The 18,452-nt window shown below is 40.1% G+C and overlaps 2 protein-coding genes across 2 annotated transcripts; both read right to left on the bottom strand.

Moving 5' to 3' along the window:
• Positions 1–733: 733 nt before the first annotated feature.
• On the bottom strand, positions 734–7,585 carry LOC131938887 (F-box/LRR-repeat protein 21). The gene is made up of 8 exons (XM_059297111.1): positions 7,382–7,585; positions 6,166–6,409; positions 5,820–6,041; positions 5,063–5,209; positions 4,326–4,522; positions 3,106–3,243; positions 2,688–2,761; positions 734–950 (listed from the first exon to the last, which is right to left on the bottom strand). The coding sequence occupies exons 1-8, from the start codon at positions 7,484–7,486 to the stop codon at positions 797–799; spliced, it is 1,281 nt and encodes a 426-aa protein (XP_059153094.1). The 5' UTR covers positions 7,487–7,585; the 3' UTR covers positions 734–796.
• A 2,359-nt stretch (positions 7,586–9,944) lies between these two features.
• LOC131938885 (F-box/LRR-repeat protein 21-like) lies at positions 9,945–14,962 on the bottom strand. The gene is made up of 8 exons (XM_059297109.1): positions 14,744–14,962; positions 13,910–14,153; positions 13,536–13,778; positions 12,722–12,868; positions 12,188–12,393; positions 11,618–11,755; positions 11,285–11,358; positions 9,945–10,223 (listed from the first exon to the last, which is right to left on the bottom strand). Exons 1-8 carry the CDS (start codon positions 14,846–14,848, stop codon positions 10,070–10,072), a joined length of 1,311 nt encoding a protein of 436 aa, XP_059153092.1. The 5' UTR covers positions 14,849–14,962; the 3' UTR covers positions 9,945–10,069.
• Between the last annotated feature and the right edge of the window lie 3,490 nt (positions 14,963–18,452).

Raw genomic sequence — 18,452 nt, 5'->3', positions numbered from 1 at the left:
CTTGAGTATCATTACAGCTAGGTTGATGAAATATCATATATAAGTATTATATCAAATAAGTATGTCTGTATCAACTTTTCAGCGATTTTTGGTAACCTCTATACTTTGCACACGAGAAAGTAAAAACCGATTTTAAAAGTTTTTAAATTCTCAGTTCTTAGAAAAATAAACATTACACTCTGTACTGTTTATCCCAACCTCGAAGATGACAGGCCCTGTTATAAAAATAATACGTTCCCTATGAGTCAAAAATTTAAAGCGTTTTGTTAAATTCAAATAAAAGTTAAGTACTTCAGAGGGACAGAGTGGTCTAGCGGTAGAGAGCTGTACTGTTACCCTGTAAGTCTCGAGTTCGAATCCGGGTTCAAGTAAGTAGACCGTCCCTGAGTCCTCCCAACTCTGATTGGTACCTAACTCACGTTAGGGAAAGGAAAGGCGGCTGGGCATAGTGCTGACCACACTATCTCTTCATATACCGAGGTCACAGAAACAAGTGTACTCTACTTCATTTGCCCCATAGACCGTCAGGTTTGAAAAGGGAACTTTACTTAAAAGTAAGTTTGTAACATAGTCACAACACACACGGGTATTGCTGAGTGTATTGCGTGATGGCCTTTTAGGCTGTAAATTGTGGAATTACAAGTGATTTAAAATAGAACAAAATGCAGATAATGATTTGTTTAAACAAATTTTAATAAATAAAAACTTTCATAAAACGTTCAACAAAGTGCACTATACAGCACCCAGCACATGGCGCACTGTATAGCACCCACAACACGAGTCACAACGATAAGTTTTAATTCACTTTTTCACCGTTCAGTGTGACGTCACATGACACTGGGTACAGAGCCATGACATCTCTGATTGTCAGATTGTACTTCTCTACGTCATCACTCGTCTCACAGGTCAAACCTAGCGACAAGTTGTCCAGATTTTTGCACGACTGTAAACTGTGGACACACAGGTAAAGTAGATTTTATATGCAAGTAAATGGCTTAAAGATGTTGATATAGCAGACGTACTTCGCTTAGCTGAAGGAAAAATGAATTAAGATTTGCTTCTACAAGATCGCTGGTCTTTAGTAATAAAGTGTACATATGATGTATCACTTATAAATAACAAACATTAAAAGATAATCATTTTGTGAAATATTTGTGTTTTATGTGGGCAAAAAAGAAAATTGTGCCGTTGTTTTCACTGCTCGGTGGAAGGTTACTAGTGGAGAGGGCATACATCTGCCAAAGTATACATCAATACATGACATCAACTACAAAAAGAACTTTTGCAATATGTATGTAAGTAAATTTCCTTTTTCAAATCTGACGATCTATAGGGCAAGTGAAGTAGTACACTTGTTTCTGTGACCTCGACATATGAAGAGATAGTGTGGTCAGCACTATGCTCAGCTTTCCCTAACATGAATTAGGTACCCATCAGAGTTGGGTAAACTCAGGGACGGTCTACTGACTTGAGCCCGGATTCGAACTCGAGACTTACGGGTTAGCAGTCCATCTCTTTACCGCTAGACCACACCGTCACTTACATCAATACATGACTTCAACTAAAATAAGACCTTGTCACACATCTGTCAAGGTATACATCATTACGTGACATGTAATATAGCAAGACAACCTTAATCAATGATATCTTCTTGTAGCAAGAAATAAAATTAGACAGGTCTCTCTATTCTCTCTATGCTCTGTCTCTCTTTTTTACTTTCTCGTATATACGAAGTATAGAGAAAGTATTGTAATCGTGCAAAAAAAAAATCGAGATTTTTACAAATCTCGACGTTTTACACCTCACTGATACGGAAAAACATAATTTTGCAATCTTGTCCGTATGTCTGTGTGTGTGTCTCTGTGTGTGTGTGTGTGTAAACACGATAACTTGAGTACCGTTACAGCTAGGTTGATGAAATTTCATATATAAGTATTTTATCAAAATCGTAGATCCGTATCAACTTTTGAGCGATTTCCAATAACCGGAAGTGGTACTTTTCCTACTTTGAATTTTTCAAAAGCCTATAATTTGAGTACTAATTCAGATAGATAAATGAAATTTCACATGTAAGTAAAAGATCTAATTCTCTACCTTCGTTCAAATTTTGAGAAATTTCTGTTGACCGGAAGTACTAATTTACGCTATTTCCGATTTCTCAAAAAAAAAACGCATGTCAATTTATAAAGTACTAATAATATTGCGCACTATTACGCACATTTGGTTTTGGTGCTCGCTTGGTGCGCAATTGTTTTTTTCTACTAGATTTTATTCTATTTTTAAAAGTTTAAGTAAACAAAAATAATGTCTATATTCCGAGTTGACATCCCACGTAGTGTTATATTAGAATATTCGAGAAAGTTTAGGGGAGATCACTCCCGGTTTATTTAGTGATAACATCACAATGTTTCGCATTAATCCCGGTCTAATAAAAAGGCACATCGTAACAAATTATTTTAATTTAATTTAAATTATTGTAACTTTTATAAAAAAAAACATTTTTAGAAATACACCAGCATCAACTTCTTCTTGCCCTCAAAATGAGAGACATGAGAATCCTAAAAATGAATATTGCTACACCCAGCATAAGATGTTTTACTGCCAAGAAAATTAAGTCCCAGAACCTGATTCAATTTGAACTAATACTAGAGTAATTTCTTGTTAACACAGAAAACATGTTAACCTACCTCTTGAACAGCACTTCAAAGCATTCCATGTCTAGGCGAATGCCAGTTTGTAGTTCTAGATGGTGTATCGTTTTCTGTAAAAACATACACACGCATCAGTCAAACGAACAACATTATTGCTGTGATATCGAATGGGTGTTTACATCAAAGTTAGCTTCACACCGTGTACGTCTTTAGCTCTACAGTCTAATTGTGTGAGAGAATACTCTAAAAATCAAACATTGATCACAAGCCAGTCTATCAAAACAATGTTTACTCATACATGCCCCGCCTCTCTGACCGGTCAAAACAATGTTTACTCATACATGCCCCGCCCCTCTGACCTATCAAAACAATGTTTACTCATACATGCCCCGCCCCTCTGACCGGTCAAAACAATGTTTACTCATACATGCCCTGCCCAACTGACCTAACTAACCTGAAAGTGGCGAGCGACGTGTTGAAAGAACAGCTCAATGCTCTCTATCGCTACCAACCTTCCTGCGCTCCAGTGGACTTCATAGAGCGGCATAGAGGGCTGGAGAAGTGTGGTTGTTGTTCGGTCAAAGTAAAACTCCTAAATAATATTGAGAATTTTGTGGTTCATCAATTATGATTACACACACACACACACACACATATATATATATATATATATATATATATATATATATATATATATATATATATATATATATATATATATATATATATATATATATATATATGGTAACATTGCAATTGATCTCACGGACAGAAAATCTCAGGAAAAAATATAAATATTCATTAACAGTAGTTATTAAACAAAACTCTAACATTTTGAAATTGTAAATATAAATTTGGCAAAAAAAGATTCGATCATAACCAACATCTGGAACTTAGCATGCGATAACTAAACATAAAACACATTTTCCTAGGTAAACAAGGTAATTAAAAAGTCTAGTGACAATTTTAGCACAATTTCCTTATGTTATCTAAAAATAGCTCTGTCGTAGCGTAAATCAAGAGCAGGGTTAGTAAAACCATTGTTCAAAATACATGTTTTATTTACAATAGAGTTACATGACTAAAAACCATTGCGCGCCTAGCTACCGAACGTGATGTCGCAGCCATTGAACGTGAGGGCGCAGCTATTGAACGTGATGACGCGTGTGGTGTGGTTGGAAAAAATGCCTACTAATTCGGTCCAAATTTTAATTAATTCAAAAAAAAATTTGTGACCGAACGAAAGGATATTTTTGAAAACTTTCTTCGGCAATATTGTTCTAAATTATGGCAGGAATCGATTGGTACATGTTTTAAGTCGCTAAGTGGTCTGGTTGCCGAGATATGGGCAAAAAACTGCATTTTTCGAGGTTTTTTGGCTTTTTCGGGAAATCCATGAAAGAAACCCGGAATTTTTTTTCCTATGTTCATCCTCGTAACTTGCTTAACATAATTGCTTTTGAAACTAGTCCTCGATATTGCTTCGTTGAGGAGGAAATTCGACTTAAAGCTGCGGACACACATCCATTCATACATTCATACATCCAGAAATGACGGGTTAATAAACGCAATTCTCCAGAATGGAAATTGCGCTAAAAAAATTGGTCCCTAAGATGTGAGAGATTTTTACGAGCGACCAAAGGTGTTAACAAAGAGATACAAAAATATGCTCACATATGTCTGTTTGATGAACACCACTGTTCTTAGCTCGGGACAAGCCTTTGTAAGCTTCTTCCATGCTGGAGAGGTCGTTCCAACCTCCTCTGTTGAGTCGTGTGGAGCTCGAATTGTGAGCACCTTCAGGTTTGTTGTTTTAGTGGCCAGATTTAGCAGCAGGTCATCACACAGGTAGTCATAGCTCAGCTCCAGGTCTGAAAGTCACAAGGTGTGGTGTTATGTAAGTAGTCATAGCTTCAGGTGTAAAGGTGTGGTGTTATATAAGTAGTCATAGCTTCAGGTGTAAAGTCACAAGGTATGGTGTTATGTAAGTAGTCATAGCTTCAGGTGTAAAGGTGAAGTGTTATGTAAGTAGTCATAGCTTCAGATGTAAAGTCACAAGGTATGGTGTTATGTAAGTAGTCATAGCTTCAGGTGTAAAGTCACAAGGTATGGCGTTATGTAAGTAGTCATAGCTTCAGGTGTAAAGTCACAAGGTATGGTGTTATGTAGCAGCTCTAGGTATGCTGTGCTGAATCACATTTTTGAGTTCATTTGCAAGAATTCAACCTCAAAACGAGGCACACTTTAAGTTATTTCAACCTTTTAAAGCAACTTTAAATTATATATTTGTTTAAAATGCTTACTTGGAGAATCGAAAGCAAAAACTATTTGGAGATACAAAAACAACAACTAATTCATAAAAGAGTCAAGTCAAGGAAGGGAAACATTTTTTTTTAAATGTGGGAATTTACCTGCCAAGTTTCTGAAACAGCAGATGACGGGCACCAAAATACTTGGTATATCAGTATCATCATTGCTGTAGCTGCCGATTCTATGGATGGCCAAAGTGTGTAGTGTGTTGGCACAGTTTTGGCTTGCTGCAGTCAACAGCTTACATGCTGGGGAGTGATCAAATCATTTTAAAGTAAACAGCTACACAGGGTAGGGTTCAGTCATGTATGTGCTTAATAAGGCGTGTTACAATGTTGGTTGGCTATTCGTAGCAGGTCTAGGCCTTTTTACTGAGTGGACCATCATTAATGACCTGAAGCATAAACTTGGTGGTCTCAAATAGATCACCATCTTCTTCTTCTTCGTTCTTAATTTTAGTGTTGGAAGGGATCCCCTTAAACACAATAAAGTATATGTGTCAACTGGTTATGCGCCATTGAGGCCATTGACTCCGATTTCAGCCTGCTTTTCTTTTTGGCTTTGCTTCCATAGCCTTTGTCCAACCAAGTACAAACTACAAGGCAGCAGTTGTTAGAATTTGGAGTTGTCTCTAATAGAAGAGTGGCTATCCCCAGTTAACGAGCCTCATCTACCCGAATGTTCGAACTCGAGACTTTTCGGTTTAGCAGCCATTAGCTTTTACCTACTCGATCACGCCGACCCCTAAATAGATCACCAACTACTGACATCGCTCCATTTTTAAACTACCATTACTGACCAAGTCTATTTTTATGCCACAGCCCCTGAGTGTACGGTGTGTTGACCTTGATTACTGACCTTTGTTGAAATACACCTGGCAGTTACTGAGATCCAACACACGGAGCTGCAGCTGGGCCTTCAGGAGTTTTCTCAGGAGCTCAAAGACATCCAACGGGTACCGCGGCAACGCGTGGACAAGGTTGGTCAGCTTGAAGGTCAGCAGCTGTTTGTTGCGTGCGTTATTCAGGTGAGCTAGAAACTCGTACAGTTTATCGATACTAGATGTCCTATCTTTCTGTTCTATAAGAAGCAACAAAGCAAATTTGTATCGATGGATAGTCATATATTTCTAAAACTTTAGCGATGGTTTCAAAGTCAAATATTTCTATAACTGACAACGTTTATCCCAACAAATGAGAGCTACCTAGACAATGCACTTGGATATGACGTAGATGTTTCCCATTTCTTTTCACAAATCTGATCGCTTTCTGGTCGCTCTGAGAGTTGAAAACAAAATCTCCGGACTGCCATAAGGACGGCACTGAGAGTGGACGGAGCCAAGACTTGCAGGTGAGGGCGGCGTGGTACTTGTCGCTGTTGTCGTTCAGGTAAAGGAAGACTTTGAGTACAATCTCGTACGGCAGCTGGCTCCAGTCAAATGATGCCGCCTATATGTGTTACGTTTGACAAAATAGTGAAAGAGAAATGTTTTAAACATTTAGAATTTGGTGCCTAAGTGGGAACATGTTCTAGATTAAACGTTTACGGGGGAGAATCGTCGAACTTCAAACTCTACATCGCATTTTTACTGGGTGCACTCTAGCTGAATACGCAGCGTTGGCGTGTAGTAAATATTACTGTGCCTAGTGTCTCACAAGGTCAGCCTCAACACACACTAACCTTAAGTGAGTGACCATCATGTTTGACACACTAACCTTAAGTGAGTGACCATCATGTTCGACACACTAACCTTAAGTGAGTGACCATCATGTTTGACACACTAACCTTAAGTGAGTGACCATCATGTTAGACACACTTACCTTAAGTGAGTGACCATCATGTTCGACACACTAACCTTAAGTGAGTGACCATCATGTTCGACACACTAACCTTAAGTGAGTGACCATCATGTTTGACACACTAACCTTAAGTGAGTGACCATCATGTTAGACACACTTACCTTAAGTGAGTGACCATCATGTTCGACACACTAACCTTAAGTGAGTGACCATCATGTTTGACACACTAACCTTAAGTGAGTGACCATCATGTTTGAAACACTAATCTTAAGTGAGTGACCATTCATGTTTGACACACTAACCTTAAATGAGTGACCATCATGTTTGACACACTAACCTTAAGTAAATAACCATTACGTTTGACACACTAACCATGATTGAGTGACCACCGTGTTCGACACACTTACCTTAAGTGAGTGACCATCATGTTTGACACACCCACGGAGGAAGTGATACAATTCGATAAAAAGACTCAGTAATCAATGGGTACATACTACATTGGCTATCTTAAAAAATAGCTGAATTTGTTTAAAATGACACACGTCAATATCTACACAGAATCTAGGTGTAGTCTAGATCTAGACAAAATAATGGTCTTGTAAACTAGAATAGACGACCTACCAAAAGCTGATCTGCACATTTCGGGTCCCGCTTAGCCACGTCCCCCTCACAGTCAACTAGGTCAACCGTCACACGCTTGAGCCGTTTGTCAGTAGATACCGACATGACAGTTCCTATATAAGCTTAATAGAAATCTATATACTTTAACTTTAAATAAAACAACTGATTCCAGAGTTTTAAAGAACTACCTAAATCAGCGCCATATTTGATACAGTTTCCACAAATGCGCAGCACAGGAATTGATGACGTTTATTGCAAAGAAACGTATTTAGACACTAATTTAACTAATGGGATTGGAGGTTTATATTAAAGGGAACAAGGCTATCCCGCTTATCCCGCTTACATTTCATAGGTTTTTCAGACAGATATTAATTGTGTTGATTAGGGCCCAAAAACAACTTTAATAATTTAATTGTAGAACTATTAGATATACCCAGCGTTCTATAAATATTTAGAAATAATAAACGCTTAATTTATTAGTAATTTGTATTTGATATACTATACGTAGGCCTATTTGCTTTTTAAGCAAGAAACGTGTGATTAAACTAGTGTGAATACGCTTAGTAAACATGTGTGAGTTATCTGCCTTCTGCAGTGCCACTGAACATTAACGGTCCTAAAAAATGCCATCCAAGCGCAGAGGCGTAACGTCTCATTCTGCCGCTCGGGTCGAACTATCATTTTGCGCTCTCCCCCCCCCCCCTGCACTTAACATTTGGGATAGTATCTTGCTGCACTTAACTTTTGGGATAGGATCTTAGCTGCACTTAAATTTTGGGATAGTATCTTGCTGCACCTAACTTTTGGGATAGAACCTTACCTGCATTTAACTTATCCAGTTCTAAATGTACACTATAATTTTTAATAAACATATCATAACTAGGCCACGTAAAATTGTGAGTACATCGAAGGCTTTTCAGACGATCTTTCACGGATTCTCTGTACACCCAATCAATGTTAGTCTTTAGAAAGTGAAATGAAAATAAATAGAAATGTACCTTTAACACACACAGAACTGTTTTCGAGTTGCCTGTATTTGAATCAGTTTCATTACCAATTTTTAAACTATTAAACTTTTGACTTTGTTGCAAGCTTAATTATATTTGTACGGCCGCCATGAAAACAAAATTGACAAAAACACGTTTTTACTTTCTCGTATACGAAGTAGGGCCTATAGAGGAAATGTAATCGTGCAAAAAAAATCGTTTTACACTATACTTGAGTCGGAAAAATAAAGTTTTGCAATTTTGTCCGTATGTGTGTGTATGTGTGTCTGTCAACACGATAACTTGAGTACCATTACAGCTAGATTGATGAAATATCATATATAAGTATTATATCAAATTAGTAGTTCTGTGTCAACTTTTCAGCGATTTTTGGTAACCGGCCGGAAGTGAAACGTTTTCTACTTTCAACTTTTCAAAAGTTTATAACTTGAGTACTGTTTCAGATAGATAAGTGAAATTTTATTTCTAAGTAAAAAAATTTATTCTCTGCCTTCTGTCAAATTTTGAGTTATGTCCATGGAACGGAAGTAGTAATTTACGCTATTTCCGATTTCTTAAAAAACGCATGTGAATTTACAAAGTGCTATTAATACTCCGCACTATTATACACTTATTGTTCAGCATTTACTTGGTGTGAAATTCTTTTTCTTTCCAGATTCTATTCTACTATAAAGTTTAAGTAATTAAAAATGGACTAAAAATCATGTCTATATCCCGAGTTGCCATGGAAGTATTTTCGCCAACTTATTGATTTCAATTAATATAAACCCGGAGTAATCTACCTTAAACTTTCTCAAATATTCTTATATAACACTACGGGGATGGCAAATCGGGATAGAGACATGAATTTTAATTACTTTTTACATACTTAATTTTTTTTAATTAAATAGAATCTCGTAGAAAAAAAAAAGAATTGCGCATTAAGCGAACAGCAAACATTGTGTGAATAATCGTGCTGAACACTAGTATTTTAGAGATTCAAATGCGTTTTTTGAGAAATTGGAAATAGCGTAAACTACTACTTCCGGTAAACGGAAATTACTTAAAATTTGACAGCAAATAGAGAATTAGATCGTTTACGTACATAAGCTTTTCATAAACCGAAAGTAGAATAAGTTCCACTTCTGGTTACCCTAAATCGCTGAAAAGTTGACACCGGACTGCACATTTTATATAATACATATATATGAAAGTTCATTAACCTAGCTGAAGATGACAGGCCCTGTTATAAAAATAATACGTTCCCTAAGAGTCGAAAATCTAAAGTGTTTTGTTAAATTCAAATAAAAGTTGAGTACTTCAGAGGGACAGGGAGGTCTAGCGGTAGAGAGCTGTACTGTTACCCCGTAAATCTCGAGTTCGAATCCGGGTTCAAGTCAGTAGACCGTCCCTGAGTCCACGCAACTCTGATGGGTACCTAACTCACGTTACGTAAAGGGAACTTTACTTTAAAGTAAGTTTGTAACATAGTCACAATATACACGGGTTTTGCTGAGTGAATTTAGGCTGTAAATTGTGGAACTACAAGTGATTTAAAATAGAACAAAATGCAGATAATGATTTGTTTAAAATTGTTTTAATAAATGAAAACATTCATAAAACGTTCAACATAGTGCACTATACAGCACCCAGCACATGGCGCACTGTATAGCACCCACAACACGAGTCACAACGATAAGTTTTAATTCACTTTTTCACCGTTCAGTGTGACGTCACATGACACTGGGTACAGAGCCATGACATCTCTGATGGTCAGATTGTACTTCTCTACGTCATCACTCGTCTCACAGGTCAAACCTAGCGACAAGGTGTCCAGATTTTTGCAAGGCTGTAAACTGTGGACACACAGATAAAGTAGATTTTATATGCAAGTAAATGGCTTAAAGTTGTTGATACATCAGACGTACTTCGCTTAGCTGAAGGAAAAATGAATTAAGATTTGCTTCTACAAAATCTGTGGTCTTTAGTAATAACGTGAACATATGATGTATCACTTATAAATAACAAACAGTTAAACATAATGATTTTGTGAAATATGTGTGTTTTCTGTGGGCAAAAACAGAACATCGTGCCGTTGTTTTCACTGCTTGGTGGAAGGTTACTAGTGGAGAGGGCATACATCTGCCAAAGTCAACTAATAAAAAGAACTTTTTCAATATGTACATCACTAGATGTAAGTAAATTTCCTTTTTCAAACCTGACGGTCTATAGGGCAAGTAAGGTAGAAGTGCACTTGTTTCTGTGACCTCGACATTTGAAGAGATAGGGTGGTCAGGTCCATGCTCAGCTTTCCCTAACATGAGTTAGGTACCCATCAGATTTGGGTAGACTCAGGGACGGTCTACTGACTTGAGCCCGGTTTCGAACTCGAGACTTACGGGTTAGCAGTCCAGCTCTCTACCGCTAGACCACACCGTCCCTTACATCAATACATGACTTCAACTAAAATAAGACCTTGTCACACATCTGTCAAGGTATACATCATTACGTGACATCTAATATAGCAAGACAACCTTAATCAATGATATCTTCTTGTAACAAGAAATAAAATTAGACAGGTCTCTCTATTTTCTCTCCGCTCTCTCTCTCTTTTTTTAGTGATAACATCACAATGTTTCGCATTAATCCCGGTCTAATAAAAAGGCACATCGTAACAAATTATTTTAATTTAATTTAAATTATTGTAACTTTTATAAAAAAAAAAACATTTTTAGAATTACACCAGCATCAACTTCTTCTTACCCTCAAAATGAGAGCCATCAGAATCCTAAAAATGAATATTGCAACACCCTGCATAAGATGTTTTACTGCCAAGAAAATTAAGTCCCAGAACCTGATTCAATTTGAACTAATACTAGAGTAAACTCTTGTTAACACAGAAAACAGGTTAACCTACCTCTTGAACAACACTTCAAAGCACTCCATGTCTAGGCCGGTGCCAGTCTGTAGCTCCAGATTATGCATCGATTTCTGTAAAAACATACACACGCATCAGTCAAACGAACAACATTATTGCTGTGATATCGAATGGGTGTTTACATCAAAGTTAGCTTCACACCGTGTACGTCTTTAGCTCTACAGTCAAATTGTGTGAGAGAATACTCTAAAAATCAAACATTGATCACAAGCCAGTCTATCAAAACAATGTTTACTCATACATTGCCCCGCCCCTCTGACCTGTCAAAACAATGTCTACTCATACATGCCCCGCCCCTCTGACCTAACTAACCTGGAAGTGGCGAGCGACGTGTTGAAAGAACAGCTCAATGCTCTCTATCGCTATCAACCTTCCTGCGTTCCAGTGAACTTCATAAAGCGGCATAGAGGGCTGGAGAACTGTGGTTGTTGTTTGGTCAAAGTAGCATTCCTAAATAACATTGAGAATTCCGTGGTGCATCAATTATGATTACACACACACACACACACACACACACACACACATATATATATATATATATATATATATATATATATATATATATATATATATATATATATATATATATATATATATATATAGGCCTATAAGGTAACAATGCAATTGATCTCACGGACAAAAAATCTCAGGAAAAAATATAAATATTCTATAACAGTAGTTATTAAACAAAACTCTAACATTTTGAAATTGTAAATATAAATTTGAAAAGAAAATTCGACCATATCCAATATCTGGAACTTAGCATGCGATAACTAAAAATAAAACACATTTTCCTAGGTAAAAAAAAAATTGTCCCTAAGGTGTGAGAGATTTTTACGAGCGACCAAAGGTGTTAATAAAGAGATACAAAAATATGCTCACATATGTCTGTTTGATGAACACCACTGTTCTTAGCTCGGGACAAGCCTTTGTAAGCTTCTTCCATGCTGGAGCGGTCGTTCCAACCTCCTCCTCCTCCTCCATTGAGTCGTTTTCAGCTCGAATTGTGAGCACCTTCAGGCTTGTTGTTTTAGTGGCCAGTTTTAGCAGTAGGTCATCACACAGGTATTCATAGCTCAGCTCCAGGTCTGAAAGTCACAAGGTCTGGTGTTATGTAAGTAGTCATAGCTTCAGGTGTAAAGTTACAGGGTGTGGTGTTATGTAAGTAGTCATAGCTTCAGGTGTAAAGTCTGCTGTGCTGAATCACATTTTTGAGTTCATTTGCAAGAATTCGACCTCAAAACGAGGCACACTTTAAGTTTTTTCAACTTTTTAAAGTAGATTTAAATTATGTTTATTTAAAATACTTACAGGGAGAATCAAAAGCAAAAACTATTTGGAGATACGAAAACAACAACCAATTCCTAAAAGAGTCAAGTAAAGGAAGGGAAACATTTTTTAAATATGGGAATTTACCTGCCAAGTTTCTGAAACAACAGATGACGGGCACCAAAGTACTTGGTATATCAGTATCATCATTGCTGTAGCTGCCGATTCTGTCGATGGCCAAAGTGTGTAGTGTGTTGGCACAGTTTTGGCTTGCTGCAGTCAACAGCTTCACGGCTGGGGAGTGATAAAGTAAACAGCTCCACAGGTTAGGGTTCAGTCATGTATGTGCTTAATGGGGCGTGTTACAATGTTGGTTGGCTAGGCAGGTCTAGGCCTTTTTACTGAGTGGACCATCATTAATGACCTTGTCTAAACATAGACTAAGTGGTATCAAATAGATCACCTTCTTCTTCTTCTTCGTTCTTTATTTTAGTGTTGGAAGGGACCCCCTCCAACACAATAAAGTATATGTGTCAACTGGTTATGCGCCATTGAGGCCATTGACTCCGATTTCAGCCTGCTTTTCTTTTTGGCTTTGCTTCCATAGCCTTTGTCCAACCAAGTACAAACTACACGGCAGCAGTTGTTTGAATTTGGAGTTGTCTCTAATAGAAGAGTGGCTATCCCCAGTTAACGAACCTCATCTGCCCGAGGGTTCGAACTCGAGACTTTTCGGTTTAGCAGCTATGAGTTTTTACCGACTCGACCACGCCGACCCCTAAATAGATCACAAACTACTGACATCTTTCCATTTTTAAACTACCATTACTGACTAAGTTTAATTTTACACCACAGGCACTGACTTCCGTCTATGTGTAGATCACCAAAACAAAGAGTGTACAGTGTGTTGACTATATCACCAAAACTAAGAGTGTACAGTGTGTTGACCTTGATTACTGACCTTTGTAAAAGGCCACCTGGCAATTACTGAGCTCCAACACGCGGAGCTGCAGCTGGGCCCCCAGGAGTTTTCTCAGGAGCTTCACGACATCCGACGGGTACCGCCGTAACTGACCTGCAACACGCGGCAACACGTGGACAAAGTTGGTCAGCTTGAAGGTCAGCAGCTGTTTGTTGCGTGCGTTGTTCAGGTGAGCTAGAAACTCGTACAGTTCATCGATACTAGATGCCCCATCTTTCTGTACTATAAGAGGCAACAAAGCACATTTGTATCGATGGGTATCAAAGTCATAAAATTCTACCACTTTAGCGATGGTATCAAAGACATACATTTCTACAACTGACTTAACGTTTATCCCAACAAATGAGAGCTACCTGGACAATCCGCTTGGATGTGACGTAGATATTTCCCAATTTTTTTTACAAATTTGATCGCTTTCTGGTCGCTCTGAGAGTTGAAAACAAAATTTCCGGACTGCCATAAGGACGGCTCTGAGAGTGGACGGAGCCAAGACTTGCAGGTGAGGGCGGCGTGGTACTTGTCGCTGTTGTCGATCAGGTAAAGGAAGACGTTCAGTACAATCTCGTACGGCAGCTGGCTCCAGTCAAATGATTCCGCCTATACGTGTTACGTTTGACAAAATAGTGAAAGAGAAATGGTTTAAACATTTAGAATTTGCTGCCGAAGTGGGAACATGTTCTCGATTAAAAACTTACGGGGGAGAGTCGTCCAACTTCAAATTCTACATCGCCGTGTTACTGGGTGAACTCTAGCTGAATACGCGGCGCTGGCCATCATTGAGTGACCATCATGTTTGACCAGAGGCGTAGCGACCCTTCCCGGCGCCCAGGGACAAACTTTCAATTTGGCGCCCCCTCAAACTGTTTATAATGCAAAAATGCAGCTAAAATGACATTTTAATTTGTTTTTACAACCCATTTTGGTGCCCCCTAAGCCCCTAAGGTCAGCGCCCGGGGACATATGTACCCCCTGCCCCCCCCCCATCGCTCCGCCTCTGTGTTCGACTCACCCAATAAGGAAGTGTTACAATTCGATAAAAAGACTCAGTACTCAATGGGTACATTGTCTATCTTAAAAAGTAGTTTAATTTTTTTTAAAAATGACAAACTTCAATATCTACGTAGAATCTAGATCTAATCTAGATCTAGATAAGATAATGGTGCTGTAAACCGGAAGAGACGACCTACCAAACTCTGATCTGCACATTTCGGGTCCCGCTTAGCCACGTCCCCCTCACAGTCCACTAGGTCAACCGTCACACGCTTGAGCCGTTTGTCAGTAGATACCGACATGACAGTTCCTATATAAGCTTAATAGAAATCTATATACTTTAACTTTAAATAAAACAACTGATTCCAGAGTTTGAAAGAACTACCTAAATCAGCGCCATATTTGATACAGTTTAAACCAATGCGCAGCACATGAATTGATGACGTTTATTGCAAAGAAATGTATTTAGACATTAACTAATAGAATTGGAGATTTATATTTGGGGGATGAGGCTATCACGCTTACATTTCATAGGTTTTGTGTTGATTAGGGCCCAAAAAAACACATTAATAACTTATTACTACATTTTTCAATGTAATGTGTATAATTATTTAGAAATAATATACGCCTAATAATAGTAATATGTATTTGATATACTATACGTATTTGCTTTTTAAGCCAGTAACGTGAAATTAAACTAGCGTGAATACGCTTGAATAAACACGTGTGAGTTACCTCCCTTCAGCAGTGCAACTGAATGTCAGCGGTTTTAAAGTTATGCCATCCAAGCGTATAGGCGTAGCATCCCATTCCGGCGCCCGAGTCGAACTATCATTTTGCGCCCCACTCCCCTATTTCTATGTAGTTATTCAAGTTGGTGAAAAAGCGCCTCCTCCCCCCCCCCCCCCCCCCCCTCAGTCGGAAAGGTTCCTGGTACTTTTTACCAGTCACTATGCAGTATAGATCTAGGTTTTTAACGGGTTTACGACAAATTTCCGAAAGAGACTTGCCCGAATGCGACAAATGCCCAATGTGCTAGGTTGGGGTGAGGGTGGGGTTGGATTATTGTGACTATGCGTTAGGTTGGGGTGAGGGTGGGGTTGGATTATTGTGACGATGGGCTAGGTTGGGGTGAGGGTGGGGTTAGATTATCTAGGTTGGGGTGAGAGTGGGGTTGGATTATTGTGACAATGCGTTAGGTTGGGGTGAGGGTGTGGTTGGATTATTGTGACGATGTGCTAGTTTGAGGTGAGGGTGGGGTTGAATTATTGTGACGATGCGTTAGGTTGGGGTGAGGGTGTGGTTGGATTATTGTGACGATGTGCTAGTTTGAGGTGAGGGTGGGGTTGCATTACTGTGACGATGCGTTAGGTTAGGGTGAGGGTGGGGTTGGATTATTGTGACGATGGGCTAGGTTAGGGTGAGGGTGGGGTTGGATTATTGTGACGATGGGCTAGGTTGGGGTGAGGGTGGGGTTGGGTAATTGTGACGATGGGCTAGGTTGGGGTGAGGGTGGGGCTGGATTATCTAGGTTGGGGTGAGGGTGGGGTTGAATTATTGTGACGATGCGTTAGGTTGGGGTGAGGGTGTGGTTGGATTATTGTGACGATGGGCTAGGTTAGGGTGAGGGTGGGGTTGGATTATTGTGACGATGGGCTAGGTTGGGGTGAGGGTGGGGTTGGATTATTGTGACGATGGGCTAGGTTGGGGTGAGGGTGGGGTTGGGTAATTGTGACGATGGGCTAGGTTGGGGTGAGGGTGGGGCTGGATTATCTAGGTTGGGGTGAGGGTGGGGTTGAATTATTGTGACGATGCGTTAGGTTGGGGTGAGGGTGTGGTTGGATTATTGTGACGATGTGCTAGTTTGAGGTGAGGGTGGGGTTGCATTACTGTGACGATGCGTTAGGTTAGGGTGAGGGTGGGGTTGGATTATTGTGACGATGGGCTAGGTTAGGGTGAGGGTGGGGTTGGATTATTGTGACGATGGGCTAGGTTGGGGTGAGGGTGGGGCTGGGTAATTGTGACGATGGGCTAGGTTGGGGTGAGGGTGGGGCTGGGTAATTGTGACGATGGGCTAGGTTGGGGTGAGGGTGGGGCTGGATTATCTAGGTTGGGGTGAGGGTGGGGTTGAATTATTGTGATGATGTGCTAGGTTAGGGTGTGGGTGGGGTTGGATTATATAGGTTGGGGTGAGGGTGGGGTTGGATTATTGTGATGATGTGCTAGGTTAGGGTGTGGGTGGGGTTGGATTATATAGGTTGGGGTGAGGGTGGGGTTGGATTATTGTGACGATGGGCTAGGTTAGGGTGAGGGTGGGGTTGGATTATTGTGACGATGGGCTAGGTTGGGGTGAGGGTGGGGTTGGATTATTGTGACGATGGGCTAGGTTGGGGTGAGGGTGGGGTTGGATTATTGTGACGATGTGCTAGAATGCGGTGGGGTTAGATTATTGTGACGATGGGCTAGGTTAGGGTGAGGGTGGGGTTGGATTATTGTGACGATGGGCTAGGTTGGGGTGAGGGTGGGGCTGGGTAATTGTGACGATGGGCTAGGTTGGGGTGAGGGTGGGGCTGGGTAATTGTGACGATGGGCTAGGTTGGGGTGAGGGTGGGGCTGGATTATCTAGGTTGGGGTGAGGGTGGGGTTGAATTATTGTGATGATGTGCTAGGTTAGGGTGTGGGTGGGGCTGGATTATCTTGGTTGGGGTGAGGGTGGGGTTGTATTATTGTGATGATGTGCTAGGTTAGGGTGTGGGTGGGGTTGGATTATATAGGTTGGGGTGAGGGTGGGGTTGGATTATTGTGATGATGTGCTAGGTTAGGGTGTGGGTGGGGTTGGATTATATAGGTTGGGGTGAGGGTGGGGTTGGATTATTGTGACGATGGGCTAGGTTAGGGTGAGGGTGGGGTTGGATTATTGTGACGATGGGCTAGGTTGGGGTGAGGGTGGGGTTGGATTATTGTGACGATGGGCTAGGTTGGGGTGAGGGTGGGGTTGGATTATTGTGACGATGTGCTAGAATGCGGTGGGGTTAGATTATTGTGACGATGGGCTAGGTTGGGGTGAGGGTGGGGTTGGATTATTGTGACGATGTGCTAGGTTGGGGTGAGGGTGGGGTTGGATTATTGTGACGATGTGCTAGAATGCGGTGGGGTTAGATTATTGTGACGATGGGCTAGGTTGGGGTGAGGGTGGGGTTGGATTATTGTGACGATGGGCTAGGTTGGGGTGAGGGTGGGGTTGGATTATTGTGACGATGTGCTAGAATGCGGTGGGGTTAGATTATTGTGACGATGGGCTAGGTTGGGGTGAGGGTGGGGTTAGATTATTGTGACGATGGGCTAGGTTAGGGTGAGGTTGGGGTTGGATTATTGTGACAATGGGCTAGGTTAGGGTGAGGTTGGTTATGGAACGTGACGGTGAATATTCTTTGCATTTCTGTGGAAAATAACTTTACTCTAGCCATCGTGATGATGTGTTAAGACAGAGCATAGACTCATAGAACAGAGCGTGCACAATAAGCTATTTAAAATATTATTATATAGCCTACTCTAGATCCCAGAGAATATTTGGAATCGACCCTTCAATACCTGGCAGAACGAGCCCCATGCGTGGCCTCATCCAACCGGCGGGCTTGTTAAATATAAATTCAAAACAATAATATAAACAATATATCTTTTAAGTAGGCCACTCCACCCACACTTGGTGTTGTGTGTTGTCACGTTGTGCTTTAGCTAAAACAATAGGCTATATCCGGTTTTCGGTCTGCCTTGGCTGTTTTGCTAAAATAATCAATTGTTAGATTTTTTATAGGCTTCATGTATTCTGGATTCCCATTATGATGCCATTATCATATCCTAATGCTTGATTTATCGTAAATTAATTAAAGCTAAATAATTTATTAA

This window comes from Physella acuta, unplaced genomic scaffold, assembly GCF_028476545.2.
Source record: "Physella acuta isolate Inbredline_101_S28 unplaced genomic scaffold, ASM2847654v3 ptg000258l, whole genome shotgun sequence".
NCBI classification, from domain to species: domain Eukaryota; kingdom Metazoa; phylum Mollusca; class Gastropoda; family Physidae; genus Physella; species Physella acuta.
The sequence above is the reverse complement of the archived record's forward strand: the minus strand, read 5'-3'. Positions and strand labels throughout refer to the sequence as shown.